The sequence below is a fragment of the Somniosus microcephalus genome, chromosome 4 (assembly GCF_052327205.1).
Source record: "Somniosus microcephalus isolate GS21.2 chromosome 4, FLI_Smic_1.0, whole genome shotgun sequence".
Classification (NCBI taxonomy): Eukaryota; Metazoa; Chordata; class Chondrichthyes; order Squaliformes; family Somniosidae; genus Somniosus; species Somniosus microcephalus.
The window spans coordinates 99,148,641-99,171,788 of record NC_140990.1 but is presented as its reverse complement, the minus strand read 5'-3'; the positions used below and the strand labels follow the sequence as shown (position 1 = coordinate 99,171,788).

The 23,148-nt window shown below is 46.9% G+C and overlaps 1 protein-coding gene across 1 annotated transcript in view; it reads right to left on the bottom strand.

Annotated features, from left to right (window-relative positions):
- The window catches only part of LOC147119575 (uncharacterized), a 116,363-nt gene that overhangs the window by 82,570 nt on the left and 10,645 nt on the right, over window positions 1-23,148 (bottom strand). The window contains exon 3 of the mRNA XM_085985127.1: window positions 9,498-10,175. Within this exon, the coding sequence (XP_085841253.1) occupies window positions 9,498-10,175 (678 nt within the window). The remainder of the gene's footprint in view (window positions 1-9,497; window positions 10,176-23,148) is intronic.

The following is a 23,148-nucleotide window of genomic DNA, read 5'->3' as shown; positions in this document are numbered from 1 at the left end:
ACACAAGTTGCTTGCCTGCCTATCTTTGTGTCATCAGCAAATTTGGCTACATTACACTCAGTCCCTTCATCCAAAGTCATTAATATAGATTGTAAATAGCCGAGGCCCCAGCACTGATCCCTGCAGCACCCCACTAGTTACAGTTTGTAAACCTGAAAATTACCCATTTATCCTGACTCTCTGTTTTCTGTTAGTTAGCCAATCCTCTATCCATGTCAAAATATTACCCCCAACCCTGTGAGCTCTTGTTGTGCGGTAACGTTTTGTGTGGCACCTTATCGAATGCCTTCTGGAAATCCAAATACACCACATCTACTGGTTCCCCTTTATCCACCCTACTCATTACATCCTCAAAGGATTCCAGCAAATTTCCCTTTCATAAAACCATGCTGACTCTGCTTGACTATGTTATGATTTTCTAAATGTCCTACCACTTCCTTAATGATGGACTCCAGCATTTTCCCAATGACAGATGTTAGGCTAACTGGTCGATAGTTGCCTGCTTTCTGTCTTCCCTCCTTTCGTAAAGAGGGGCATTACATTTGCGGTTTTCCAGTCCGCTGGGACCTCTCCAGAATCCAGGGAATTTTGATAGATTACAACCAATGCATCCACTATCTCTGCATACACCTCTTTTAAGACTCTGGGATGCAGGCCATCGGGTCCAGGGAACTTGTCCACTTTTAGTCCCATTAGTTTGCCTCGTACTTTCTCTCTAGTGATAGTGATTGTTTTAAGTTCCCCCCGCCCCCCCCCCCCACCCCAATAGCCCCTTGATTATCCATTATTGGGATGCTTTTAGTGTGTTCTGCCGTGAAGGCCGATACAAAATATTTGTTCAAAGTCTCTGCCATTTCCCTGTTTCCCATTATTCCTTCCCCAGATTCATCCTCTAGGGGACCAATGTTTACTTTAGCTACTCTCTTCCTTTTTATATACCTGTGGAAGCTCTTACTGTCTGTTCTTATATTTCTTGCTAGCTTCCTCTCATAAGCTATCTTCTCTTTCTATCATTTTTTTAGTCGTCCTTTACTGGTTTTAAAAATGTCCCAATCCTCTGGCCTTTCACTATTCTTCGCAAAATTGTATGCTTTTGTTTTCAATTTGATACCATCCTTTACTTCCTTAGTTAGCCACGGATGGTTCATCCTTCTATCAGTCTTTCTTTCTTACTGGAATATATCTTTGCTGAGAGTTATGAAATAGCTCCTTAAATCACACACAGAATCACAGAAACCCCACAGTGCAGATAGAGGCCATTTCGGCCCATCGAGCCTGCACCGACACATATCCCACCCAATCCCCGTAACCCCTACACCAACACATATCCCACTCTATCCCTGTAACCCCACGTATTTAATCCCCCTAACACTAAGGGTCAATTTATCATAGCCAATCAACCTAACCCGCACATCTTTGGACTGTGGGAGGAAACCGGAGCACCCGGAGGAAACCCACGCAAACACGGGGAGAATGTGCAAACTCCACACAGACAGTCACCCGAGGCCGGATTCGAACCCGGGTCCCTGGCGCTGTGAGGCAACAGTGCTAACCACTATGCCACCGTGCTGTTTGCCATTGCTTTTCTAGTCTTACCCTGTAATATATTTTCCCAGTCCACTTTAACCAAGTCTGCCTTCATACCTTTGTAATTACCTTTGTTTAAGTTCAGGACAGTAGTTTGAGACCTAGCTTTCTCACCCTCAAACTGAATTTGAAATTCTACCATGCTATGATCACTCTTCCCAAGAGGATCCTTCACTTCGACATCATTAATTAATCCAGCCTCGTTACACATTACCAGATCTAAAATAGTCTTCTCCCTGGTTGGTTCCACAACATATTGTTCCAAGAAACCATCCCGAATACACTCTAAGAACTCTTCCTCAAGTCTACATTCCTTCATCGTCACTGGGTCAAAATCCTGGAACTCCCTCCCTAACAGCACTGGGGGGGCACCTTCACCACACAGACTGCAGCGGTTCAAGAAGGCGGCTCACCACCACCTTCTCAAGGGCAATTAGGGATGGGCAATAAATGCTGGCTTTGCCAACCACACCCACAGCCCATAAATGAATAAAAAATAAAACTTTCCTACCACAGTCATTAAATATAGGAATAATAACACTATATATATTATATAAAATGTATCTTCTCCAACTTTGACTAGTTTATCCTGTCTGACATAAACCAACCCCACAGTACCTGACACCAATTTCCTCTTGCCTGATAAAAACCAACCCCACAGTCACCGACACCAATCTCCTCCTGTCTGATATAAACCAACCCCACAGTCACTGACACCAATCTCCTCCTGTCTGATATAAACCAACCCCACAGTCACTGACACCAATCTCCTCCTGTCTGATATAAACCAACCCCACAGTCACTGACACCAATCTCCTCCTGTCTGATATAAACCAACCCCACAGTCACTGACACCAATCTCCTCCTGTCTGATAAAAACCATCCCCACAGTCACTGACACCAATCTCCTCCTGTCTGATAAAAACCATCCCCATAGTCACCGACACCAATCTCCTCCTGTCTGATATAAACTGTTGTGTATGTACCTTTAAGGGAATAACTGGTCTCAGACTGCAGTACCGGCAGTGACCACCCCTGTATAAAAGGCGCTAGCAGCCTTCTGCAGTTTCAGTTTCCAGAGTGTCTCCATTCAGTAAAGACTTGTTAAACCAACTCCTGCATTCCGTGTCTCCATTAACACACGGATTTAATACTGGCGACGAGTAAGAAACGAACTTACCTGCAACTCGGCAGCACCTCAGACGACGTTATTGAAGGTCGAAGCCAGAAGAAAGAAAAAAATATAATCCAAAGAAACTCGAGAAACGGGTGTCGACCGTGGGCAACCGCCCTCCAAATCATCGGATTGAAAACTTGCAGGAGAGACTGTCAAGAGCCAGGCTTGGTTCCCCAGTCTGTGGTTTCCCAGCTAATTGGGCTGGTGGCAGGTAGTGCACTGATCCTTCCTGGGCTGTGGCGGGCTAGAGCTCGATCGGGTGGCTCTGCAACGGGCCGGGCAGCGAGTCAGGAAGCAAAGAGAGAGAGGGTGGAGCACACAGGGCGCGGCCGGTGCTTCGCAGCCAGGCAGCGTTCGGACCTAAGAAGAGCGAGGGAAGTGTCCCATAGGGTCTGCTCCAGGTTAAAAATAAAAATACCGCGGAGAGCGGCGTTGACAGCAGCGGCAGCGGCAGGAAAGCACGGGAGGCGCCATCTTAACTCGGCGGGGAAGAAGGAAAAGCGCGGGAGGCGCCATTTTGATCCATCGGGGACAAAGGAAAAGCGCGGGAGACGCCATCTTAGATTTTCAAGATGCCAAAGACTGGCGATATCACTGCCTTCGATAATGCAATAGAAGACTGGACCACGTATGTGGAAAGAGTCGAGGTATATTGCGAGGCAAACGAAATAGCCGAGGAGAAAAAGGCATCGGTATTGCTAAATTTAATGGGCGCAAGAACGTACGGCCTATTGCGGGACCTGATTACTCCAGCCAAACCGAAGGCAAAGAGTTTTAATGAAATTGTTGCTATCCTACAGGAACACCTAAATCCTACACCGCTGCTGATAGCAGGAAGATTTAAATTCCACAGGAGAAATCAGCATAAAAATGAGAGCAATGCTGATTACCTTACGGAACTACGCAAGCCATCAAAGCGCTGCCAGTTCGGAGCAGGACTGGCAGATACCTTACGGGACAAATTTGTCTGTGGACTCCTGAGTGAAGGAACCCAGAAGAGGTTACTCTCAGAGAAAGAGCTGACGCTAGATAAGGCTTTCAGCGTGGCAGTATCGTACGAAGCAGCAGCAAGGGGAGCTGCGGAAATACAACAAAAGCCACAGGAATACGACACCCACGAAATGACACGGGGATTTGCAAAATGTTATCGCTGCGGCAGAACAAACCATGACCAGAAGGACTGCTGGTCCAAGGACAAAATATGCAGGCAATGCGGAAAGATGGGACACATTGCACGAGTTTGCAGGTCTGAGAAGAAGACCAACGACAACAAAAAGGCTACTAAGGAACCGTACAGGAAAGTACAAAAGATGACGGACAGTAGTTCCGAAGACCAGATGAGCGATAGTGAATCCGGGAACAAGAGGCTAAGCTGTCTCAAACTTCACAACGTAATCGCAAAAGAGGATCACCGAACCATTTGGGTCACCCTCACGATAGCAGGGTCCCAAGTCAAAATGGAATTGGATACAGGATCAGCTCTAACCGTCATGAATCGACGAGACTACGAGCGGCTATTCTCACACATACCCTTGAGAGAGACATCCATTGTCTTGAGGACGTATACGGGGCAAAAAGTATACCCCAGAGGAAAAATAACGGTGCCTGTCGAATACAACGGCAAGAAAATACGGAAATTGTATCTCTACATTCTGCAAGATGGTGGACCACCGTTATTGGGACGTGAATGGATCAGAAAGATAAGTTTAGACTGGCACTCCATTCAGGCACTGACGGTGGCTGGTAAAAAGGATGACGACGTCACTCCTGGACAATTGTCAACAATCTTAGCTGATGCCAAAGAGGTATTTCAACAAGAACTGGGCACTCTTAAAGGCGTAACCGCCTGATAAAAATAGAAGAGAATGCAATTCCCAAGTTTTTCAAAGCAAGACCGGTACCATATGCAATTCGCCCAGCCGTTGAGGCAGAGCTGGAGAATCTGGAGAATGCAGGCGTATTGTCTAAGGTAGACTGGAGCGAGTGGGCGACACCCATCGTTCCTGTCATGAAGAAAACGTTAAACAATAAGTCTGAGGAGCCAAGGAAGGTTCGCATCCGTGGGGACTTCAAGGTGACGGTGAACCCAGTCCTTCACACAGTACAATATCCTCTTCCAAGGATAGAAGACATCTTCGCCTCGCTATCTGGAGGGAAGCGTTTTACAAAAATTGACCTAGCACAAGCATATTTACAGATGGAGGTTGAAGAATCCGCTAGGAAGTATCTCACGATAAACACTCACAAAGGTCTTTACCAGTATCATCGATTGGTATTCGGAGTAGCATCGGCTCCGGCGATATGGCAAAGAGCGATGGAACAAGTCCTGCAAGGGATTCCGGGGACTCAGTGTTACTTGGACGACATCCTAGTGACAGGTGAAGATGACAGTGAACACCTTAACAACCTAGAACAGGTGCTCACTAGACTACGTGAACATGGGCTACGAGCCAACCGCCCCAAGTGCGAGTTTTTTAAGAAACAGATATCGTATTGTGGCCACGTGATTGATGAAGAGGGGTTACATAAGTCCCCTGACAAAATTGAAGCGGTTGTTAAGGCCCCAGTGCCTGAAAATGTGTCGCAACTGAGGTCATTCCTCGGATTGGTGAATTACTACCATAAGTTTTTACCGAATTTGTCCACAATTCTGCACCCACTGAACGCCCTACTACGAACGGGAGTAGCATGGAAATGGAGCAATGACTGTAAGCGGACCTTTCAGAAGAGTAAGGACTTAATCACTTCAAGAGAAGTATTGGCTCACTACAACCCATCACTACCGATAAGACTGGCGTGTGATGCGTCTCCCTACGGCATTGGGGCAGTACTGTCACATAAATTCCTTGATGGTTTAGAGAGGCCGATAGCTTTTGCGTCACGCTCGTTAACTTCAGCCGAGCGTAACTACGCCCAGATTGACAGAGAGGCCCTCAGCCTAGTGTGGGGGATGAAGAAGTTCAATCACTACCTGCACGGTCAAAAATTTACTCTAATAACTGATCATCAACCTCTTGTCTCCATTTTCAACCCTCAGAAGGGCGTACCGATAATGACAGCACAACGGCTACAGAGGTGGTCCCTTTTCCTAGGGGCACACCAATATGACATCAAGTACAAAGGAACTAAACAGCATGGGAATGCTGATGGATTGTCGCGCCTACCGTTGCCGACGGTGGAAGAAGAACTTGCATTGGATCCAATGGAGATATTCCACTCGACCATAGTCGAATGTCTCCCTGTGACGAATGCAAACATAGAAAAGGAAACACGAAATGACCCGACACTATCCCGGGTCTATGATTTAACGGTGAAGGGATGGCCAGCACATGGCGAACCACTGCTGCCAGCATTCTCGCCGAGAACAGCTGTCAGTGTGCAGAGGAACCTTGATGTGTGGATCCAGAGTAGTGATTCCACCCAAATTGAAGGATAGAGTGCTCAATGAGCTTCATGAGGGTCATCTGGGAGGGGTAAAAATGAAGAACTTAGCTAGAGCGTTTGTGTGGTGGCCGGGAATCGATAGAGAAATCGAAGAGATGACCAAGAGCTGTACAGGATGCCAGAAGGTCCAAAATGCCCCACCACAAGCCCCTCTACATCCATGGAAGTGGCCCTCATCTCCATGGCAAAGAGTGCACATTGATTTTGCTGGTCCCTTCATGGACTCGATGTTTTTAATTGCGGTGGATGCACATTCAAAGTAGCCAGAGGTAATAAAAATGTCCTCAACCACCACAGAAAAAACTATCACAGTCTTACGAACCATATTCGCCAGGAATGGGCTGCCTGAACAGATTTGCTCTGACAATGGACCACAGTTTGTGTCTGAAGAGTTCCGGAGGTTCTTAAAGAACAATGGTGTTAAGCATTACACATCCGCCCCTTATCATCCAGCCACTAATGGATTGGCCGAGAGGTTTGTTCAAACATTCAAGAAGGCTATCAAGGCAATGTGTAATGAAGATATACCCCTACAACACAAGGTGGACAACTTCTTGTTTGCCTACCGGAATGCGACACATGCGGTTACCAACCAAACTCCTGCCATGATGTTCTTCAATCGAAGACTACGATGCCGCTTGGATTTGGTTAAGCCAAACATCAGAAGAGACGTGGAGAACAGGCAGTTTCAGAATATGAATGAAAGGCCGACCAGGAGTTTTAAGATAGGTCAACCAGTTTTGGCCCGGGACTACCGCACAGAGAAATGGCAGCCAGGAACGATCTGTACACGGCAAGGACCTCTCATGTATACCGTGGACGTTGGAGAGAGCATTGTAAGACGCCATGCTGACCAGATTCTAGAGTCACTGGAAAACGTCAACTCCACACCACGATCTGATACACCTGGCGATGAAACCGACGTACCAATTGCATCCACCGCAGAATCGGTGATATTGGAAGCAGATGAACCAAACAACGACACTGATCCCGACTCAACTTTACCAGAAGAACCTGATACCCCAAAGAGGCGTTATCCAGACAGAATCAGGAAGCCTCCTCAAAGACTGAACTTATAATTGCTTAACCTCAACCAATGTATCTAGCAACCGTAATTGTAATTGTAATTAGTTATCATTTAGTTGTTAAATGAATGTTATGTACTGTTTATCTAAAAGGGGAGGAATTGTTGTGTATTTAGCTTTAAGGGAATAACTGGTCTCAGACTGCAGTACCGGCAGTGACCTCCCCTGTATAAAAGGCGCTAGCAGCCTTCTGTAGTTTCAGTTTCCAGGTTGTCTCCATTCAGTAAAGACTTGTTAAACCAACTCCTGCATTCCGTGTCTCCATTAACACACGGATTTAATATAAACCAACCCCACAGTCACTGACACCAATCTCCTCCTGTCTGATAAAAACCATCCCCACAGTCACTGACACCAATCTCCTCCTGTCTGATAAAAACCAACCCCAGTCACTGACACCAATCTCCTCCTGTCTGATATAAACCAACCCCACAGTCACTGACATCAATCTCCTCCTGTCTGATAAAAACCAACCCCACAGTCACTGACACCAATCTCCTCCTGTCTGATATAAACCAACCTCACAGTCACTGACACCAATCTCCTCCTGTCTGATATAAACCAACCCCACAGTCATTGACACCAATCTCCTCCCGTCTGATAAAAACCAACCCCACAGTCACTGACACCAATCTCCTCCTGTCTGATAAAAACCAGCCCCACAGTCACTGACACCAATCTCCTCCTGTCTGATATAAACCAATCCCACAGTCACTGACACCAATCTCCTCCTGTCTGATATAAACCAACCCCACAGTCACTGACACCAATCTCCTCCTGTCTGATAAAAACCAACCCCACAGTCACTGACACCAATCTCCTCCTGTCTGATAAAAAACCAACCCCACAGTCACTGACACCAATCTCCTCCTGTCTGATAAAAACCATCCCCACAGTCACTGACACCAATCTCCTCCTGTCTGATAAAAACCAACCCCACAGTCACTGACACCAATCTCCTCCAGTCTGATAAAAACCATCCCCACAGTCACTGACACCAATCTCCTCCTGTCTGATAAAAACCAACCCCACAGTCACTGACACCAATCTCCTCCTGTCTGATAAAAACCATCCCCACAGTCACTGACACCAATCTCCTCCTGTCTGATAAAAACCAACCCCACAGTCACTGACACCAATCTCCTCCTGTCTGATAAACACCATCCCCACAGTCACCGACACCAATCTCCTCCTGTCTGATAAAAACCAACCCCACAGTAACTGACACCAATCTCCTCCTGTCTGATAAACACCATCCCCACAGTCACCGACACCAATCTCCTCCTGTCTGATAAAAACCAACCCCACAGTCACTGACACCAATCTCCTCCTGTCTGATAAAAACCAACCCCACAGTAACTGACACCAATCTCCTCCTGTCTGATAAACACCATCCCCACAGTCACTGACACCAATCTCCTCCTGTCTGATAAAAACCAACCCCACAGTCACCGACACCAATCTCCTCCTGTCTGATAAAAACCAACCCCACAGTCACCGACACCAATCTCCTCCTGTCTGATAAACACCATCCCCACAGTCACTGACACCAATCTCCTCCTGTCTGATAAAAACCAACCCCACAGTCACCGACACCAATCTCCTCCTGTCTGATAAAAACTAACCCCACAGTAACTGACACCAATCTCCTCCCGTCTGATATAAACCAACCCCATAGGCCCACAAAGATTAAACTGAGCCCGTTACTTGGATTGGACTTGTCTCCATTCCGTGCCGAGGGGATTGCTGTACCAGACGGGAGGGGCAACATTTGGGGACTCTCGATTCTCCACCAATTTACATTCCCCTTCTTTCTGGTGGATAATGGCGGTGCCACTGAGTGCAATGTGCAAGTCAGCAAGGATTAATTGGAGATGTTAATTAGTGAAACCTTCCAGACACTGAATTGCAGATTTTGTACCAAAGATCAATTTAGGATTGAAGTAAAAGGTCATAATTTTGTTGCAAACTAATTTCTGATGAGAGTCCCTGAATTAAGGGACAAGATCATAGACAGCAGTTCTTAAAGGTAAACTACAGCCCCGAGAACACAATCAGCTACATATCCAGAATATTAAACTCCAGCCAGTAAAAGGGGTTATTAACTTCAGCAGAAACAAACCCCAACTGTTCAAATGAACATGGTTCAGTCCTCGATGTGATTAACAGCAGCAATAACAGCAGAATCCAACCGCTACAGTCACTTGTGGACTCGCTGGTGTCTCAGCAGGTGGGATGACCGAGTGAATCCCTTCCCGCACTCAGAGCAGGTGAATGGCCTCTCCCCAGTGTGAACTCGCTGGTGTCTCAGCAGGTCGTATGACACAGTGAATCCCTTCCCACACTCAGAGCAGGTGAATGGCCTCTCCCCAGAGTGAACTGGCTGGTGTCTCAGCAGGCTGGATGACCGAGTGAATCCTTGCCCACACACGGAGCAGGTGAACGGCATCTCCCCAGTGTGAATTCGCTGGTGTGTCAGCAGGTGGGATGACTGAGTGAATCCCTTCCCACACACGGGGCAGGGGAATGGCTTCTCTCCGGTGTGAGCTCGCTGGTGTGTCAGCAGGGTGGATGAACGAGTGAATCCCTTCCCACACACGGAGCAGGTGAACGGCCTCTCCCCAGTGTGAACTCGCTGGTGTATCCGAAGGCTGGATCTCTGAGTGAATCGCTTCCCACACACGGAGCAGGTGAACAGTCTCTCCCCAGTGTGAACTCGCTGGTGTTTCAGCAGGTTGGATGACTGAGTGAATCCCTTCCCACAGACGGAGCAGGTGAATAGCCTCTCACCAGTGTGAACTCGCTGGTGTCTCAGCAGGTCGGATGACTGAGTGAATCCCTTCCCACAGATGGAGCAGGTGAACGGCCTCTCCCCGGTGTGACTGCGCCAATGTTTTTTCAGACCAGATGGGTAATTGAATCCCTTCCCACAGTCCCCACATTTCTCCGGTTTCTCTGTGGTGCGGGTGTCCTTGTGTCTCTCCAGGTTGGATGATCAGTTGAAGCCTCGTCCACACACAGAACACGTGTACGGTTTCTCCTCGCTGTGAATGGTGCGATGTTTTTTCAGGCTGTGTAACTGGCTGAAGCTCTTTCCACAGTCAGTGCACTGGAACACTCTCACTCGGGTGTGTGTGTCTCGGTGCTTTTCCAGTCACACTGATGTTTGAAATCTTTTCCCACAGACAGAACAAACATTTCTCCTTCCACATTCTTTTGGTTTGAGTTATCCATATGCAAATCCTCCCCTTCTAATATCCTGTAAAAGGAGTTTACAAAAGTCATCACTGTAAGTACAGGACAGAAATTCAGAACAGACAATTCTAGTTTCTCTGGAACATTCTTTCCTCTCAGGTTTCTCCAAAGCTGTAAATCCCCGTCCTACACATTATCCCTCCTCCCTGTGCTAATATCCAATCCTATTGTACATCACAAGACAGTTTGTCCTCCGCTCCCAGTTTCCTCCCTAACTCTTGCTGGTTTCAGTTCCACACTCTCTGATTCCCCTCCCTCTCCTCCCCTGAAGGTGCTGACTCTGGCTGGGTTCGGTTCTACACTCACTGGTTCCCCTCCCTCTCCTACCCTGAAGGTGCTGACTCTGGCTGGGTTCGGTTCTGCACTCACTGGTTCCCCTCCCTCTCCTACCCTGAAGGTGCTGACTCTGGCTGGGTTCGGTTCTACACTCACTGGTTCCCCTCCCTCTCCTACCCTGAAGGTGCTGACTCTGGCTGGGTTCAGTTCTACACTCACTGGTTCCCCTCCCTCTCCTCCACTTAAGATGTTGACTCTGGCTGGGTTCATTTCTACACTCACTGGTTCCCCTCCCTCTCCTCTCCTGAAGGTGCTGACTCTGGCTGGGTTCAGTTCTACACTCACTGGTTCCCCTCCCTCTCCACCCCTGAAGGTGTTGACTCTGGCTGGGTTCAGTTGTACACTCACTGGTTCCCCTCCCTCGCCTCCCCTGAAGCTGCTGACTCTGGCTGGGTTCAGTTCTACACTCACTGGTTCCCCTCCCTCTCCTCCCCTGAAGGTGCTGACTCTGGCTGGGTTCAGTTCTACACTCACTGGTCCTCCTCCCCTGAAGGTGCTGACTCTGGCTGGGTTCAGTTGTACACTCACTGGTTCCCCTCCCTCTCCTCCCCTGAAGGTGCTGACTCTGGCTGGGTTCAGTTCTACACTCACTGGTTCTCCTCCCTCTCCTCCCCTGAAGGTGCTGACTCTGGCTGGGTTCAGTTCTACACTCACTGGTTCCCCTCCCTCTCCTCCCCTGAAGGTGTTGACTCTGGCTGGGTTCAGTTGTACACTCACTGGTTCCCCTCCCTCTCCTCCCCTGAAGGTGCTGACTCTGGCTGAGTTCAGTTCTACACTCACTGGTTCTCCTCCCCTGAAGGTGCTGACTCTGGCTGGGTTCAGTTCTACACTCACTGGTTTCCCTCCCTCTCCTCCCCTGAAGGTGCTGACTCTGGCTGGGTTCAGTTCTACACTCACTGGTTCCCCTCCCTCTCCTCCCCTGCAGGTGCTGACTCTGGCTGGGCTCAGTTCTACACTCACTGGTTCCCCTCCCTCTCCTCCCCTGAAAGTGCTGCATCTGGCTGGGTTCAGTTCTACACTCACTGGTTCTCCTCCCTCTCCTCCGCTGAAGGTGCTGACTCTGGCTGGGTTCAGTTCTACACTCACTGGTTCCCCTCGCTCTCCTCCCCTGAAGGTGCTGACTCTGGCTGGGTTCAGTTCTACACTCACTGGTTCCCCTCCCTCTCCTCCCCTGAAGGTGCTGGCTCTGGCTGGGTTCAGTTCTACACTCACTGGTTCCCCTCCCTCTCCTCCCCTGAAGGTGCTGCATCTGGCTGGGTTCAGTTCTACACTCACTGGTTCTCTTCCCTCTCCTCCGCTGAAGGTGCTGACTCTGGCTGGGTTCAGTTCTACATTCACTGGTTCCCCTTCTTCTCCTCCCCTGAAGGTGCTGACTCTGGCTGGGTTCAGTTCTACACTCACTGGTTCCCCTCCCTCTCCTCCCCTGAAGGTGCTGACTCTGGCTCGGTTCAGTTCGACACTCACTGGTTCCCCTCGCTCTCCTCCCCTGAGGGTGCTGACTCTGGCTGGGTTCAGTTCCACACTCACTGGTTCCCCTCCCTCTCCTCCCCTGAAGGTGCTGACTCTGGCTGGGTTCTGTTCACTCACTGGTTCCCCTCGCTCTCCTCCCCTGAAGGTGCTGACTCTGGCTGGGTTCAGTTGTACACTTGCATAAAAGTAAAATACTCCGACTGCTGGAAATCTGAAGTAAAAACAGAAACTGCTGAAAATACTCAGGCAGCATCTTTGAAGAGAGAATCAGAGCTAATGTTTCAGGTCGCTTTCCTTTCATCAGAACTCCTTCCACACTCCACATTGAACAAAGATTGGTCTCAGGGATCAGTTCTGAGTACAAGGGAGCCAAATCATAGAATGGTTACAGCATAGAAGGAGGCCATTCGGCCCATCGAGCCTGTGTCGGCTCTCTGCAAGAGCACTTCAGCTAGTCCCATTCCCCCGTCCTTTCCCTGTAGCCCCGTAAAAAAAAATCCCCTTCAGGTACTTATCAATTCCCTTTTGAAAGCCACAATTGAATCTGCCTCCACCACTCTTTCAGGCAGTGCATTCCAGATCATAACCACTCGCTGCGTAAGATTTTTTTTCCTCATGTCGCCTTTGGTTCTTCTGCCAATCACCTTAAATCTGTGTCCTCTGGTTCTCGACTCTTCCGCCAATGGGAACAGTTTCTCTCTATCTACTCTGTCTAGACCCCTCATGATTTTTAACACCTCTATCAAATCTACTCTCAATCTTCTCTGTGCTAAGAAAAAAAAACCCAGCTTCTCCAGTCTATCCACGTAACTGAAGTCCCTCATCCCTGGAACCATTTTTGTCACTCTTTTCTGCACCCTCTCTAAACCTTCACATCCTTCCTAAAGTGCGGTGCCCAGAATTGGACACAATACTCCAGTTGAGGCCGAACCAGTGTTTTATAAAGGTTTAGAAGAATGAGAGGGGATCTCATTGAAATTTATAAAATTCTGACAGGACTGGACAGTCTAGATGCTGGAAGGATGTTCCCGATGGCGGGGAGTCCAGAACCAGGGGTCACAGTCTAAGGATAAGGGGTAAGCCATTTAGGACAGAGATGAGGAGGAATTTCTTCACCCAGAGTGGTGAACCTGTGGAATTCTCTACCACAGAAGGCAGTAGAGGCCAATTCATTAAATATATTCAAGAAGGAGTTGGATATATTTCTTAAGGCTAAAGGGATCAAGGGGTATGGGGAGAAGGCAGGGACAGGGTACTGAACTTGGATGGTCAGCCATGATCTCATTGAATGGCGGAGCAGGCTCGAGGGGCCGAATGGCCTACTCCTGCTCCTATCTTCTGTGTTTCTATGTTCATCATAACTTCCTTGCTTTTGTACTCTATGCCTCTATTTATGAAGCCCAGGATCCCGTATGCTTTTTTAACCGCTTTCTCAACCTGCCCTGCCACCTTCAATGATTTGTGCACACATACCCCCAGGTCTCTCTGTTCAGGCACCCCCTATAGAATTGTACCCTTTAGTTTATATTACCTCTCCTCGTTCTTCCTACCAAAATGTATTACTTTGCACTTTTCTGTGTTAAATTTAATCTGCCACGTGTCCATCCATTCCACCAGCCTGTCTATGTCCTCTTGAAGTCTGTCACTATCCTCCTCACTGTCCACTATACTTCCAAGTTTTGTGTCATCTGCAAATTTTGGAATTGTGCCCTGTACACCCATGTCCAAGTCATTAATATACATCAAGAAAAAAGTGGTCCTAGTACCGACCCTTGGGGAACACCACTGTGTACCTTCCTCCAGTCCGATAAACAACCATTCACCACTACTCTCTGTTACCTGTCACTTAGCCACTGTCCCTTTTAATCCATAGAGTTATACAGCACAGAAATAGGCCCTTCGGCCCATCATGTCTGCGCTGGCCATCAAGCCCTGTCTATTCTAATCCCATTTTCCAGCACTTGGTCCGTAGCCTTGTATGCTATGGCGTTTCAAGTGCTCATCTAAATGCTTCTTGAATGTTGTGAGGGTTCCTGCCTCTACCATCCTTTCAGGCAGTGAGTTCCAGATTCCAACCACCCTCTGGGTGAAAAGGTTTTTCCTCAGATCCTCTCTAAACCTCCTGCCCCTTACCTTGAAACTATCCCCCCTGGTTATTGACCCCTCTACTAAGGGGAAAAGTTCCTTTCTATCTACCCTATCTATGCCCCTCATAATTTTGTACACCTCAATCAGGTCCCCCCTCAGCCTTCTCTGCTCTAAGGAAAACAACCCCAGCCTGTCCAGTCTCTCTTCATAGCTGAAGCGCTCCAGCCCAGGTAACATCCTGGTGAATCTCCTCTGCACCCTCTCCAATGCAATCACATCCCTCCTATAGTGTGGCGACCAGAACTGCACACAGTATTCCAGCTGTGGCCTAACTAGCGTTTTGTACAGCTCCATCATAACCTCCCTGCTCTTATATTCTATGCCTCGGCTAATGAAGGCAAGTATCCCATATGCCTTTTTAACCACCTTATCTACCTGTCCTGCTGCCTTCAGGGATCTATGTACATGCACACCAAGGTCCCTCTGATCCTCTGTCCTTCCTAGGATCCTACCATTCATTCTGTATTCCCTTGCCATGTTAGTCCTCCCAAAATGCATCACCTCACACTTTTCAGGGTTAAATTCCATTTGCCACTGTTCTGCCCATCTGACCAACCCGTCTATATCGTCCTGTAGCCTGAGGCTTCCCTCCTCGCTATTTACCACTCCACCAATTTTCGGGTCAACTGCGAACTTACTGATCATACCTCCCACATTCATATCTAAATCATTAATGTACACTACAAACAGCAAAGGACCCAGCACCGGTCCCTGCGGTACACCACTGGACACAGGCTTCCAGTCACAAAAACAACCTTCGACCATCACCCTCTGCCTTCTGCCACTAAGCCAATTTTGGATCCAACGTGCCAAATTGCCCTGGATCCCATGGGCTCTTACCTTCTTCAACTCAATTCAATTTTATTTGTCATATATGCAGCAGACGTGTGTACTGCACAATGAAATGTTGATTTTTACGAGTCCTCCCAACATTGGAATAAATATGGCATAGCAATGATAAAAATACTAATAGAAATACAGTAATAATAAATAAAACAATAGTAATAAATAATAATAAATTATTCATTCATGAGTCTTATGGCCTGGGGGTAGAAGCTGTTTTGAAACCTGCTGGTACGAGACCGTATGCTTCGGTATCTCTTACCGGACGGGAGCAGGGCGAAGAGGTTGTGGCTGGGGTGGCTTGCGTCTTTGATGATTCTCAGGGCCTTCCCCCGGCACCTCTCGGGGTAGATATCCTGCACAGCAGGTAGTTTAATTCCTATAGTATGTTGTGCAGCTGTCACCACCATCTGTAGAGCCTTGCGGTCTGTGGCGGTGCAGTTGCCATACCAGGTAGTGATGCAGCCGGACAGGATACTCTCGATGGTGCACCGGTGGAAGTTGGTGAGAATCTGGGGGGCCATTCCAAATGTCTTCAGTCTCCTGAGGATGAACAGGCGTTGGCATGCCTTCTTGGTTACAACGTCGATGTGATGGGACCACATTAAGTCCTCCGTAATGAGTACACCCAGGAATTTGAAGCTGCTGACCCTCTCCACCTCAGCCCCTTCGATGTAGATTGGGGTGTGTCCCTCCCCCTGCCGCTTCCTGTAGTCCACGATCATCTCCTTTGTTTTGCTGATGTTGAGGGAGAGGTTGTTGTACTTGCACCATTCTGCTAGAGCTCTTACCTCCTCCCTGTAGCCTGTCACGTCGCCATCTGTGATCAGGCCTACAACGGTAGTGTCATCAGCAAACTTGATGATGGAGTTGGAGTTGTGCGTGGCCATGCAGTCGTGAGTAAACAGGGAGTACAGAAGGGGGCTGAGCACACAACCCTGGGGAGCTCCCGCGTTCAGGATCAGTGTGGAGGAGGTGTTACTGCCTATTTTCACCACCTGGGGTCTGCCCGTCAGGAAGTCCAGGATCCAGTTGCATAGGGAGGTGTTAAGTCCTAGCTCACTGAGCTTGTTGACAAGCTTGGAGGGGATAATAGTATTGAATGCTGAACTATAATCAACGAACAACATTCTCACATAGGTGTTCCTCTTATCCAGGTGTGATAAGGCAGTGTGCAGTACAGTGACGATGGCATCATCCCCAGATCTGTTTGGGCGGTAGGCAAATTGGAGTGGGTCCAGTGTGTCAGGTAGTAACGAGTTGATGTGGGTTTTGACCAGCCTCTCAAAGCACTTCATGATGACAGAAGTGAGTGCCATGGGGCGGTAGTCGTTTAAACAGGTTACTTTTGTTTTTTTGGGGACTGGAATAACCGATGTCATCTTGAAGCAGGTGGGGACTACAGACTGGTACAGTGAACGGTTGAATATATCCGTAAACACGGCTGCCAGCTGGTCAGCGCATGCTCTAAGGACATGCCCAGGGATTCCATCTGGACCGGGTGCTTTGTGGGTGTTCACTCTCTTAAAAGTCTTGCTCACGTCAGCCACGGAGATTGAGAAGACCCAGTCGTCCTGAGCCGCGGGCGCCCTTGTAACAGGCCAGTTGTTGTTGACCTCAAACCGGGCGTAAAAAGTGTTAAGCTCGTCCGGGAGAGAGGCATTGCTGGGCATGACACAGCTGGGTTTCCCTTTGTAGTCCATAATAGATTGTAGTCCACTCCACATTTTTGACCAGTCTCCCATGCAGGACTTTGTCAAAAGCCTTATTGAAGTCCATGTAGACTACATCAACTGCACTACCCTCATCCACCCACCTAGTCACCCCCTCAAAAAATTAAATCAAATTGGTTAGACATGATCTCCCCCTGACAAAGCCATGCTGACTATCCTTGATTAATCCTTGCCTCTCCAAGTGGAGACTAATTCTGTCCCTCAGAATTTTTTCCAATAATTTCCCTACCACTAATGTTAGGTTCACTGGCCTGTAATTCCCTAGTTTATCCCTACTACCCTTCTTGAATAATGGTACTACGTTAGCTGTTCTCCAGTCCTCTGGCACCTCCCCTGTGGCCAGAGAGGTTCTGAAAATTTGTGTCAGAGCCCCTGCAATCTCCTCCCTTGCCTCACACAGCAGCCTGGGATACATCTCGTCCTGACCTGGGGATTTATCCACTTTTAAGCCCGCTAAAACCGTTAGTACCTCCTCCCTCTCAATGCTAATTTGTTCAAGTATATCACAATCCCCCTGCCTGATTTCTATGCCTACATCATCCTTCTCCATAGTGAACACAGTTGCAAAATATTCATTTAAAACCTCACCTATATCTTCCGGCTGTACACACAGATTGCCACTTTGGTCCCTAATGGGCCCTACTCTTTCCCTGGTTATCCTCTTGCCCTTAATATACTTATAAAACACCTTGGGATTTTCCTTTATTTTGCCCGCCAGTGTTTTTTCATGCCCCCTCTTCGCACTCCTAATTTCTTTTTTAAGTATCCCCCTGCACTTTCTATACTCCTCTGGGGCCTCCACGGTTTTTAGTCCTTTGTATCTGCCAAAAGCCTCCCTTTGTTGGTAAGCGTATTATGTGGCACTTTATCAAACGCCTTTTGGAAGTCCATGTACACCACATCAACTGCATTGCCCTCATCAACCCTCTCTGTTACCTCATCAAGAAACTTGATGAGGTAACAGAGGTGAAGTGTAAGCAAAGAGAGGGCATGAAAAAATATTGGCAAGTAAAATCAAGGAAAACCCAAAGATGTTTCATAAATACATTAAGAGCAAGAGGATAACTAAAGTAAGAGTAGGGCCTATTAGGGACCATAAAGGTAACCTGTGTGTGGAAGCGGAAGATGTGGGTATGGTTCTTAATGAATACTTTGTGTCTGTTTTCACAAAAGAGAGGGACGATGCAGATATTGCAATCAGGGAGTAGTGTGAAATATTAGATGAAATAAACATTGTGAGAGAGGAAGTATTAAGGGGTTTAACATCTTCAAAAGTGGATAAATTGCTAGGCCCAGATGAAATGTATCGCAGGCTGTTAAGAGAAGTAAGAGAGGAAATAGCAGAGGCCCTGACCATCATTTTCCAATCCTCTCTGGCTACAGGTGTGGTGCCAGAGGACTGGAGGACTGCTAACATGGTACTGTTGTTTAAAAAGGTAGAAAGGGATAGACCGAATAATTACAGGCCAGTCAGCCTAACCTTGGTGGTGGGAAAATTATTGGAAAAAATTCTGAGGAACAAGATAAATCTTCATTCAGAAAGACACGGATTAATCAGGGACAGTCAGCATGGATTTGTTAAGGGAAGGTCGTGTCTGACTAACTTGATTGAATATTTTGATGAGGTAACAAGGAGGGTTGATGAGATAGTGCATTTGATGTAGTCTATATGGATTTTAGCAAGGCTTTTGATAAGATCCTGCATGGCAGACTGGTCATGAAAGTAAAAGCCCATGGGATCCAAGGCAAAGTGGCAAATTGGATCAAAAAAAGGCAGGAAACAGGGTAACGGTCGAAGGGTGTTTTTGTGACTGGAAGGTTGTTTCCAGTGGGGTTCCGCAGGGCTCAGTACTGGGTCATTTGCTTTTTTTGGTATATATCAATGATTTGGACCTGAATGTAGGAAGTATGATTAAGAAGTGCAGATGATACAAAAATTGGCCGTGTGGTTGATAATGAAGAAGAAAGCTGCAGACTGCAGGAAGATATCAATGGACTGATCAGGTGGGCAGAACAGTGGCAAATGGAATTCAACCTGGAGAAGTGTGAGGTAATGCATTCGGGGAGGGCTAACATGGCAAGAGAATACACATTAAATGGTAGGACACTGAGAAGTGCAGAACATCAGTGGGACCTTGGAGTCCATGTCCACAGATCCCTGAAGGTAGCAGGACAGGTAGATAAGGTGGTTAAGAAGGCATACAGGGTACTTGCCTTTATTAGCTGAGGCATAGAATATAAGAGCAGGGGGGTTATGCTTGAACTGTATAAAACACTAGTTAGGCCTCAGCTAGAATACTGCGTGCAGTTCTGGTCACATTACAGGAAGGATGTGATTGCACTAGAGAGGGTACAGAGGAGATTTACAAGGACGTTGCCTGGGCTGGAGAATTTTAGCTATGAGGAAAGATTGGATAGGCTGGGGTTGTTTTCTTTGGAACAGAGGAGGCTGAGGGGAGATTTAATTGAGGTGTATAAAATTATGAGGGGCCTAGATAGAGTGGATAGGAAGGACCTATTTCCCTTAGCAGAGGGGTCAATAACCAGGGGACATAGATTTAAAGTAATTGGTCAGAGGTTTAGAGGATTTGAGGAGAAAGTTTTTCACCCAGAGGGTGGTGGGTGTCTGGAACTCACTGCCTGAAAGGGTGGTAGAGGCAGAGACCCTCATCACATTTAAAAAGTGGATCCAGTTGTCGTGGTCCATGTTGGTACAAACGACGTAGATAGGACTAGGAAGCCGGTTCTGTTAAAGGAGTATGAGCAGCTAGGGGTCAAATTAAAAAACAGAACCTCAAGGGTAGTAATCTCTGGATTATTACCTGAGCCACGAGCGAATTTGGCTAGGACAAATAAAATTAGAGAGTTAAATGCGTGGCTCAAAGACTGGTATGATAGAAATGGGTTTAGCTTCCTGGGACACTGGCACCAGTACTGGGGCAGGAGGGAGCTGTTCCGTTGGGACGGGCTTCACTTGGCCAGCGCTGGGACTAGAGTCCTGGCGGATCATATAACTAGGGCTGTAGAGAGGGCTTTAAACTAACTAGTGGGGGGGAGGTTCCTAGAGAGCAAATAATAAAAATGACAACAGAGAAGGTCATAGACTTAGGTAGCAGTGGGGAAATTAAAAACCAGAGCGTGTCAGGAAGGGGCAGAAGGTATGGAGTAAAAGGTAAAGTAATAAAAAGGGCAAAAGCAGGAACTAAGTGTCACAAAACATATTTGAAAGTTCTCTATCTGAATGCACGTAGCATTCGTAACAAAATAGACGAGTTAATGGCACAAATAACTACATTTGGGTATGATCTTGTGGCCATTACAGAAACATGGCTGCAGGGTGACAATGCCTGGGAATTAAACATACCAGGTTATTTAACGATCAGGAAGGAAGGGGAGGTGGGGTGGCTATGTTAATAAAGGAAGGAATCACTGTAATACAGAGAAATGATATTGGGTCAAAAGATCAGGATAATGAAACAGTTTGGGTGGAGGTAAGGAATAATAAGGGGAAAAAAACACTAGTGGGCGTAGTCTATAAGCCTCCGAACAGTTGCAACTCTGTTGGACGGAGTATCAATCAGGAAATAGTTGAGGCTTGTAACAAGGAAGCATCGATAATTATGGGGGATTTTAACTATCATATTAATTGGACAAATCAAATTGGGCAGGGCTGCCTTGAGGATGAGTTCATTGAGTGTATTAGGGATGGGTTTCTTGAGCAGTATGTAACTGAACTGACCAGGGGGCAAGCAACCTAAGATCTGGTCCTGTGTAACGAGACAGGATTAATTAAAAATGTCCTAGTAAAGGATCCCCTTGGAATGAGTGACCATAACATGATTGAATTCCACATTCAATTAGAGGGTGAGAAGGTTGGATCTCAAACAAGCATGCTGAGCTTGAATAAAGGAGACTATGAAGGTGTGAGAGCGGAATTGAGTAGAGTGGATTGGGAAAATAGGTTAAAGGGTAAGACGATACATGATCAGTGGTGTACATTTAAGAAGTTATTTTACAACTTCCAAAAAATATATATTCCACTGAGAAGAAAAGGGTGTAAAAGAAAAGACAGCCATCCGTGGCTAAGTAAAGAAATTAAGGATAGTATTCGACTAAAAACAAGGGCATATAAGGTAGCCAAATCTAGTGGGAGGATAGAGGATTGGGAAAACTTTAAAAGGCAGCAAAAAATAACAAAAAGATTGATTTAAGAAAGGGAAGATAGATTATGAAAGTAAATTAGCAAAAAATATAAAAACAGATAGTAAGAGTTTTTATAGTTATATAAAAAGAAAAAGGGTGGCTAAAGTAAATGTTGGTCCCTTAGAGGGTGAGACAGGGAAATTAATGGTGGGAAATATGGAGATGGCAAAAACACTGAATGAATATTTTGTATCAGTCTTTACAGTAGAAGACACTAAGAATATCCCAACACTGGACAAACAGGGAGCTATGGGGGGGAGGAGCTAAACACGATCAAAATCACTAAGGAAGTGGTACTCGGTAAAATAATGGGACTCAAGGCAGATAAATCACCTGGACCTGATGGCTTACATCCTAGGGTCTTGAGGGAAGTGGCGGTAGAGATTGTGGATGCATTGGTAATAATTTTCCAAAACTCCCTGGACTCAGCAAAGGTCCCGGCAGACTGGAAAACTGCTAATGTAACGCCCTTATTTAAAAAGGGCAGTAGACAGAAGGCTGGAAACTATAGACCGGTTAGCCTAACATCTGTGGTAGGTAAAATATTGGAGTCCATTATTAAGGAGACAGTAACAGGGCATTTGGATAATCATAATTTAATAAGACAAAGTCAGCATGGTTTTATGAAGGGGAAGTCATGTTTGACAAATTTGCTGGAGTTCTTTGAGGAAGTAACATACAGGGTGGATAAAGGGGAACCAGTGGACGTAGTGTATTTAGACTTCCAAAAGGCATTTGACAAGGTGCCACACAAAAGATTATTGCTTAAGATAAAAAATCACGGGATCGGGGGTAATATTCTGGCATGGATAGAGGATTGGCTATCTAACAGAAGGCAGAGAGTTGGGATAAATGGTTCATTCTCAGAATGGCAATCAGTAACTAGTGGTGTTCCGCAGGGGTCGGTGCTGGGTCCCCAACTCTTTACAATCTATATTAACGATTTGGAGGAGGGGACTGAGTGTAACATCTCAAAGTTTGCAGATGATACTAAGATGGGAGGGAAAGTAGTGAGTGAGGAGGACATAAAAAACCTGCAAGGGGACATAGACGGGCTAAGTAAGTGGGCAGAGATTTGGCAGATGGAATACAATACTGGAAAGTGTGAGGTTATGCACTTTGGCAGGAAAAATCGTAGAGCAAGTTATTATCTTAATGGCAAGAAACTGGAAAGTACTGAAGTACAAAGGGATCTGGGGGTCCTGGTGCACGAAACTCAAAAGGTTAGTATGCAGGTGCAGCAAGTGATTAAGAAGGCCAATGGAATGTTGGCTTCCATTGCTAGGGGGATAGAATATAAAAATAGGGAGGTATTGCTTCAGTTGTACAAGGTATTGGTGAGACCGCACCTGGAATACTGCATACAGTTTTGGTGTCCATACTTAAGAAAAGACATACTTGCTCTCGAGTCAGTACAAAGAAGGTTCACTCGGTTAATCCCGGGGATGAGGGGATGGACATATGAGGAGAGGTTGAGTAGATTGGGACTCTACTCATTGGAGTTCAGAAGAATGAGAGGCGATCTTATTGAAACATATAAGATTGTGAAGGGGTTGGATCGGGTGGATGCGGGGAGGATGTTCCCGATGATGGGTGAAACTAGAACTAGGGGGCATAGTCTTAGAATAAGGGGCTGCTCTTTCAAAACTGAGATGAGGAGGAACTACTTCACTCAGAGGGTGGTAGGTCCATGGAATATGCTGCCCCAAAAAGCTGTAGAAGCTACATCATTACATAAATTTAAAACAGAAATAGACAGTTTCCTAGAAGTAAAGGGAATAAAGGGTTATGGGGAGCGGGCAGGAATTTGGACATGAGACTAGGTTCGGATCGGTCATGGCCCTGTGGGTAGTGGAGCGGGCCCAGG